General features: G+C 61.7%; 1 protein-coding gene across 1 annotated transcript; it reads right to left on the bottom strand.

Annotated features, from left to right (window-relative positions):
• Positions 1-1,631: 1,631 nt before the first annotated feature.
• Positions 1,632-5,413, bottom strand: GAPDH (glyceraldehyde-3-phosphate dehydrogenase). Its single transcript, XM_065887266.1, has 11 exons — positions 5,391-5,413; positions 3,480-3,579; positions 3,296-3,402; positions 3,087-3,177; positions 2,845-2,960; positions 2,686-2,767; positions 2,315-2,466; positions 2,153-2,231; positions 1,987-2,070; positions 1,806-1,903; positions 1,632-1,701 (listed from the first exon to the last, which is right to left on the bottom strand). The coding sequence occupies exons 1-11, from the start codon at positions 5,411-5,413 to the stop codon at positions 1,632-1,634; spliced, it is 1,002 nt and encodes a 333-aa protein (XP_065743338.1).
• Between the last annotated feature and the right edge of the window lie 2,719 nt (positions 5,414-8,132).

The following is an 8,132-nucleotide window of genomic DNA, read 5'->3' on the forward strand; positions in this document are numbered from 1 at the left end:
TGTCCTTCCTGCCGTCCCTGTGGCCTCAAGCCAGCTGGCTGTCTTGATTCTGTGCTGGTGGGATTAGGCTGGACATTCTGTGGCTCGTGCACCAGAGAGGGCTTCCCTCCGTGTCACAAGCGGAGGGAACGGGCCTGGGCAGGGCGCTCTGTCCTCCCTGTTGTCCGAGTGCTCACGGCCGGCTGCCGGTCGACAGCAGTGATGTGGCTGTGAGCCTTCCCTGGTGGAAGTGCCACGCGTTGCAGGGGCCTTAGTGCGTCCGGTCCCGGCGGCTTCTGGGTCTGACTGGGTGCAGTGTCAGTATCGTGGAGGGAGACAGAAGCCCCTGCTTGTTTCCCAGTCACCGCCCGGTGACAGAAAGGTGAAGCTGTGCGTGTGTGTGTGGGCGCGTGTGTGCACACGGGCGTGTATGGGCGCATGTGCCCTCAGGGTCTCAGCTTCTTCAAGCGTCCGCTGCAGGTGTGCCTCCTCCGTGTCCGTCACACGCTGAGACCAACCGGCTGAGTGAGATGTCCTGGACTCGGAAACGCTTGGTGAACTGGGGCTACGAGACCGAGGGTCCCCCGTCGTTGCCGCCCGAGGCGGGCTGGGCTGAGCTGATGTTTGTGTGGAATCTAATAATAATGAAACTGGTGACTATTTATTGAACACGTCTGTGTCACTGTTTCCAGCACTTTCTGGTCTGGTGGTGGTTATACAGTCCTCTGCGCGGAGTGCGCTAGATATCACTTTAAAAACAACATGCAGGTGCAAGGCAGGTGCGGAGGTTGTAAGTAACCTGCCCAAAGTAACGGTGCCTCGAGTGGCACGGCCACGGCCTCAGCCCTGGTTGCTGGCACCAGCTCTGTGCTTCTACCGCTAAACCCACGTGCATCCACAGGTGACAGATGACGTGGGAGCAAAGCCATCCCCACCCTTCCCGTGGACCAGCCTACTGTAACCCCTCCCTCCGGTGACACTAGGGCACCCACCCAGCTGCACTGCCGGTGATCACTGGGGCACTGAGACTTGCAGCCACTGGGCAGAGCTGGGGTCTGCACCCGGCAGGCTGGCCGCGCTCCATGCTGCTGCAGAGGTCAGCCGACTGGCCAGAGGCCAGGCGGACTCTGCCCTGACTTCCTGTGCCAGTGTCACCCTCGGGGAGCTGCAGACAGAATGGCATCTGGATACGTGGAGCCAGGCCATTCCTGGGCTCGGCCACAGCCATGTGGAGCACAGCGAGTCCCCGTGGCACCCAAAGGCCTCAGAGAGGAATCAAGGTGACCTGTGGACACGTGGCTCTTCAGGGGAGCCATGTTCGCCCTGGGGCAGGGCTCCTGCCTGGTTGGGTAGTCTCAGCAAGATGTAGTTCTCCTTGGCCCCAGCCCAGCTCCCATCCCCTTTATCCCAGACCCTGGAGCAAGACAGAACAGTAGCCTGGGTGCAGTGTACTTTATTGATGGTACATGACAAGGTAGGGCTCCCTAAGCCCCTCCTCCTCCCCTGCGTCAGGGGGTCTGGGATGGAAACCGCATGGAGGTCGGGAGATTCTCAAGTGTGTTGGAGGACGGAGTTGGGGCAAGGACTCCCCAGCAGCGGAGGGCCTCTCACTGCCTCTTGTGCTCCTGCTGGGGCTGGCGGTCCAGGGACTCTCACTCCTTGGAGGCCATGTAGACCATGAGGTCCACCACCCTGTTGCTGTAGCCAAATTCATTGTCGTACCTGGAAGAAGAGGGAGTTAAGCGTTGTTTTCCCGAGTCGGCCACCAGGGGGCAGCAGACTCAGTCCTACTCTGGCGCACCAACTCCCACACCCCAGCCACACACCAGGAAATGAGCTTGACAAAGTGGTCGTTGAGGGCGATGCCAGCCCCAGCATCGAAGGTAGAAGAGTGGGTGTCACTGTTGAAGTCACAGGAGACAACCTAGGGAGGGAGAGGGCCAAGAATAGAACCCAGTCTTGCTCACCGGGGCCACGTGGACACCAAGTTCCCTGACCCGTCAGTACCTGGTCCTCAGTGTAGCCCAGGATGCCCTTGAGGGGGCCTTCCGACGCTTGCTTCACCACCTTCTTGATGTCCTCGTATTTGGCCTGAGGAAGTAAAGACAGGCGGTTATTCAAGCTCCAGTCTTGCAAGCCCCAGCCCACCAAAGCTGCTCCAGCTGGAACTTACAGGTTTCTCCAGGCGGCAGGTCAGATCCACGACGGACACGTTGGGGGTGGGGACGCGGAAAGCCATGCCAGTGAGCTTCCTGTAGACACAAGGAAACAGAGTCAGGACCAGGCGTCCCGGATCCCCGGGTCCCCAGGGCAGAAAAGCAGCGACGAGTCTCACCCATTCAGCTCAGGGATGACCTTGCCCACGGCCTTGGCAGCGCCAGTAGAAGCAGGGATGATGTTCTGGGCAGCGCCTCGGCCGTCACGCCACAGCTTCCCAGAGGGGCCATCCACGGTCTTCTGGGTGGCAGTGATGGCATGGACCGTCGTCTGGAGACAGGAGGGGGCGTGAAGGCCCCGCCTAGTGCTCACCACGCCACCCCTCCCCCCTCCCTCCTACTGGGGGAAGAAGTTAAGTGACCTGAGCAGATCCCTTGGAACCCCGGATGCCCCTCAGCCCCACAGCCCAGGGCCACGCTCTGGGAGGGAGAAGGGTCCCACCCTGGGTGTGGACTGAATGTGCCCTGGCAAGCCCCGCATCACTCATACCATGAGTCCCTCCACGATGCCGAAGTGGTCATGGATGACCTTGGCCAGGGGCGCCAAGCAGTTAGTGGTGCAGGAGGCATTGCTGGAAAGAGGGAGGCAGGTCAGGGGCACGCCCATCGCATCACACGCAGCGGCCTGCCCACTTCTCCACACGCTCACCTGACGATCTTGAGGTGGTTGTCATACTTCTCATGGTTCACGCCCATGACGAACATGGGGGCATCGGCGGAAGGGGCGGAGATGATGACCCTCTTGGCTCCACCCTTCAAGTGAGCCTGCAGTGGAGGCGCACTTACAAACCCAGGCTCCCCCTTCCCGGCCCAGCTCCGCCCCACCCAATCTTCCTGTCACACCAAAGCCCAGGGTCAGTCCCCCTCCTCTCCCACCTCCCTGCGGCTCACCCCGGCCTTCTCCATGGTGGTGAAGACGCCGGTGGACTCCACCACATACTCGGCACCAGCATCACCCCATTTGATGTTGGCGGGGTCTCGCCTACAAGGGAAGACAGGGCAAAGCTCAGGGCCATGGGCTGCCACGGACCCAAGGAGGTCACCCCATTCCAGTACCTCCTCCAAGGCAAATTTCTTCCTGTTCCGTCTCCCACACTTACTCCTGGAAGATGGTGATGGCCTTTCCATTGATGACAAGTTTCCCGTTCTCAGCCTTGACTGTGCCATGGAACTTGCCATGGGTGGAATCATACTGGAACATGTAGACCTGGGGGGACGAGGGAGGGCATCAAGGGGCTGTGCCTCAAGGCTCTGCTCCCCGCCACCGGCACGGGTGGCACTCACCATGTAGTGAAGGTCAATGAAGGGGTCATTGATGGCGACAATGTCCACTTTGCCAGAGTTAAAAGCAGCCCTGGTGACCAGGCGCCCAATACGGCCAAATCTGAGGGGGACAACAGGTGAGAAGGCATGAGAAGGGAGGAGAGAGTCCTCCTGGGTATGCAAGCAGCCCCAGGCCCACTCACCCTCTTTCAGAGGGAAGAGGATGCCACTTTGCTACCAGCAGAAAAGTCCCAGAAGAGCTCACTTCACCTTCCTAAGCAACTCTGCCAGGCCAGCCTGGCTTCCCAGCACGGCCACAAAGTGAAGGCTCACATCCTGCCCCAGAGGTGATTAGGCTCAAAGACTTGCCCACCCATCTGAAATCTGCTGAGGAGCGACAGGGTGGTGCGCTGCTGCTGCCACCTACAGTCTGGGCACGCGGCAGGCACGTGGCACTCATCCGACTGTAAATGCTTGTTCCTGCCCGGCCCAGCTTCGGGCTACACCCTCTAGAGAGGGAAGACTTGTACACTCAGCATCACCAAGCTCAAAGGGCAAGAGCAAAGGTCAGAAGTGAACTGGCCTGGGGAAACCCACCCCTTCCCCAAGTCCCTCCTACAAAAGGGAAAGAGATAGGGAAAAGGACTGGTTTCTCAACCCCTAATCCCCGCACTCTGATTTGCTTAGTACCTGTCCTTCCTAGCTCTTCCCCAAAAACCAGGAGTGGGAGCAACAGACTTTTGGGTGTGGGGAGTGCAGGGGGAGGAGGTGGAAAAGAGCAGAAGCCCAGGACCCCAGCTGCAGAAAGGTCAGGCAGCTATATTTAACCCCAGCTTAGGGTGGAGTGGGGATCTGGTTTCTGGAAGACGGGATGGGGAGAAGGGCAGGATGCCTGAGGCTCACAGACACCTAATCCCTCCTGGTGACCTTTACAGCCTGGCCCTTAGGGTTGGGTCACCTCTACGCATGGATGGAAGAAATAAGCTTCGAGGAGAGCCGCTGTGAAGACAGGGGCTGCAGCTCCGGGAGCCATTTTGTGGTGGAAAATTTCTAAGCACCCATGACTCAGCTCCCCCAGCATGGCACCAAGCCACGGTTACCACACCTCTACGGAAAAAGGAAAGGAAAAAAAACCCCAAAACAACACAAGACCACCCCCATAAACCCACGTTTTTGATTCATCAGATAACCATCTAGGAAAAGCGTCCTATCATCCCTGGGGGGAAATGTGGCTAGCGGTTTAAGGGATGGTCAGAGTTGAGGTCTAGTTGAACAAGAACGGGAAAGCCTGGCCTCACCTGGCTTAAGGGATAAAGGCGACTCCACCCCACGAGACAGGGGTAGGAGAGTTAGTTATAGGCGAGGAAGGAGGAAGGCTGAAGGGCTAAGGAAGGTTTCCTAACGGGCGGTTCATTCATTTCCTTCCTAGTTGCAACATGGCGGCTGGTTACCGCAGATGACCAACACCCCCCCCCCCACCCGCCCCCAGCTGGTTCTGCGCGCAGCTGTGCCTCCTGCATCCCGGGGCTGCGCCCGGCCGGGGGCACGGGCTGCAGGTGGGGGACCGGCTCCTCCCCAGCACGTGACCGCGAAGGGCGCGAAATGAAAGAAAGGGCCCTAGCTGGAAGATTAGAGGATGGGTCCACATCAAGAATCGGAGACTCCCGTGTATCTGCCGCAGGCGGAGTGGAAGGCTCCGCAGGGGCGGAGTTAACAGGAGGCGCAACAGCCGGGGATGGGGGACACGAGGCCTGCGAGGGCCTCCTCCAGGTCTGAGCACCGACCTTGAGCTCTCCTTGGGGGGCGGGGTACGACCACCCCCATCCACGTCCCCCACGCGCTGGCAGAGACCCGGTAGGGCAAGACCCACAGACGCAATTCGGTGGGGAGCGCAGGACTTACTGCCCCACCCCGCGCCACCCCGCAACTCACCCGTTCACTCCGACCTTCACCATCTTGTCTCCGGGACGCAGCTGCAGGCAGAGGGAGGTGAGCATTAGAACGCGGGGCGAAGCGGTTGGAGTCCGGCGCTGCCCTCCCCGCCCCTCCCCCAGGCCTCCATCCCGGACCTGCGCTTCCGCACGTCCTTCCTCCTGCCCCTGCAATGCGGGGGCCCCGCGACCCGGACCCCGGCCTCCTCAGCCGCACCCCCGGCCCGCGCACGCCCCTTGTCCCTTTCGGGGCCGTCCCCGAGCCCTTTGTGGATCCTCTCCGCCAGGCTTTACCTGGCACTGCACACAAGACACGGCTGCCTGTCGAACGGGTAGGAGCAGAGAGCGCAGGGGCAGGCTGCAGCCGGAATTTATAGGGCAGGGGGAGGGGCGGGGGCGTGGTGACGCAGGCCCGCCTAGCCCAGTCCCAGCCCCCGGGTGCGGAGGCATGAGCTACGTGCGCCCGTAAAGTCGCGAGTAGTCGGCCCTCCGCTTCTTTTGGACCAGCCTGGGTCTTCAAATGTGCAGGCACCGCGCGTGTGGGCTGAGGGAGAGGGGGAGGGGACCGAGACTGGCCCAAAGGAGGAGGGGACCGGTAATGGTGCTTGGCGGGGATTGGGGGCGGGGGGGTTACTGCGGGATTCTGTGGACTCGGGGCCGTGGGCCCTGGTGAGAACAGGGATGCTGCACGGATGAAACGGGAGAACTTGGGGAGCCGGTTAGACAGGGAATTGGACCCGGAGCCGGGGACGGCTCGCGGCTGCAGGGTCCCCCTTCCTCCTCCTCTCCGCCCCCGCTCCCCTACTTTCAAAGGCTGAGAGGCGGGAAGGCTGAGGAACTTCTCGAGGCTCTTCGGTAGTGACACAGGAACAGCAGAGGAAAAGGCTCGGGAGGGGCCTCCCGCAGGACCCTGCCCAGTCCCCCTTCCCCCTCCCCCTCCCCCCCCCCCCCCCCCCAACGGCCCGGATTCTGGGCCGGGGGCCGGGGCTGGGCCGGGGGCCGGGGCTGGGCCCTGGGCTGTGGGGGCCTGGAGAGGAAGGAGGCTCCGGAGGAGGCTGAGGGGGAGGGGTCTGCACTGAAGGTCACGATGTCCTGCGGCGCAGGCAGCCTGGAGACCTGAGAATCGGGGCAGACAAACCAGGCCCTGTGCGCACCAGCTGCTCTCCCCTAGGCCCGGGCTGGGGCCCCGGGACGGGATAGCATCGCTGCTGGGGGCTGGCCCGGTAGAGGGCCGGAGGTCTCCCACAAATTCTCTCCTGGGAAGCCTGAGGGCTGTGCCGCCCGGGCTGGGAGACAATGCCTCTTTCACCCTGTCCAGCCCGTCCAGCCCGTCCAGCCCTGGGCCGAGAGCAGGACGCTAGGGCGGAAGTCCCTCCCCATCCTGGGACGTGCAGGCCAGCCCTGCAGCCAGGGCCTCCCCTTCACTGGCTGCGTACAGGGGCGGTTGGGGGCAGGGTGAGGAGTCCAGAAGAGGGAAAATATTGGGAGGTCTTGGGCGCATGGTGGGAACAGGCCCCCAGCCCCTTCCCACACGTGATGTGGAGGAAGGGATCCATTCCTCTCCAAGACGCGTCAGTCAGAAGCTGGCACTGTGCTGGGTGTGTACGCTGAGGATGGAGGAAGGGCTGGTTCTGAGGACTTGAAGGGTTGGGGATTTAGAGGGGGGCGGGGTGGGATGGACATTGCCCATCAGCAGGTGCTGGGGGACAGAATTGGGGCCTCTTTGCTGGCCCAGCGTAACCTGAGACCAGCCCCCTTTTCCAGCTGAAAAGCCTGTGGCTAACTTTAGCCCCGCACGGTGACAACCTTTGCTTAAAAGGCAGAGAGCACTGCCCTGCACCCCGACTCCAGCCCGTCCCTTGCCTTTCTGGGACTGCCCTCCCTCTTGGGGCCCCAGACCCAAGGCTGGCTGTGGCTGGCAGCCATCTGCATGGCCCATGGCCAGACTTCTGCAGGAGCACGAAGAGCAGGGCCACGGGGCAGCTAATGGTGGGGGAGGCGGGAAGCGCCGCACTGAGGGGTCTGCTGGGTGAGTGGAGGGGAGACGCCGCCTCCTCAGGCTCCACCAGGACGGCAGCGCCTTCCCTGACAAGGGCCTTAGGAGCCCCTCCACCCTCCCGTGCTACCCGAAGCACGTCCCCCTTTGCCGCGTGCTTGCCCTCTCTCATTACTGTCCTTTGCTGAAAAGGGAGCTCAGTGCTCCGAGAGCACAACTGGCTGATGCAGTGTGCCGTTGTCATGACAGCAAAGACACCACTGTGGCCATGACAGCAGCCTCACTGCCTCCAGTTCAGGTAATTCAGCAGAGAGGAACTGGGGAGTAGGAGGGGTGGACGGGGCCTGCATCTGAGGGGCTGACTTGCTGCAGCCCCTGTAACGTGGTGAGGAATCCCTGGGAGACAGCCCCCACAGACACTGTCTAGAGCTGACGGGGAATCATGACCTGATCTCCCATCAGCCTCCCAGGTCAGTCACCTGTCTTTAGAGATGGGGTCAGGGGCACGAGTCGGGGTGAGGGCAGGACAGAAGCCAGCCCTTGCTGGAGAGGAGGGTTTCTCAACTTCAGCCTCACGGACGTCTTGGGCCGGAGCATCTTCTGTGGCGGGATCTGTCCTGTGCACTGTAGGATATTTAGCAACACCCGTGGCCTCAGCCCCCTAGCTGCTGGTAGCACCCCTCCCCGCTGGGCTGTGACCACAAAAATAGTCTCTAGATGTTGCCAACTGTCCCCTGCAGGGCAAAA

The sequence above is a fragment of the Phocoena phocoena genome, chromosome 11 (assembly GCF_963924675.1).
Source record: "Phocoena phocoena chromosome 11, mPhoPho1.1, whole genome shotgun sequence".
NCBI lineage: Eukaryota > Metazoa > Chordata > Mammalia > Artiodactyla > Phocoenidae > Phocoena > Phocoena phocoena.

What these genes read in the sequence shown, in the direction of transcription:
- GAPDH (XM_065887266.1), bottom strand. Translation starts at nt 5,413, where the DNA reads ATGGTGAAGGTCGGAGTGAACGG. An exon ending in CCACCATGGAGAAGGCCGGG is followed by an intron (nt 2,961 to 3,086) that starts GTGAGCCGCAGG and finishes CCTCCACTGCAG; the next exon opens with GCTCACTTGAAGGGTGGAGC. An exon ending in GTCATCCCTGAGCTGAATGG is followed by an intron (nt 2,232 to 2,314) that starts GTGAGACTCGTC and finishes TTGTGTCTACAG; the next exon opens with GAAGCTCACTGGCATGGCTT.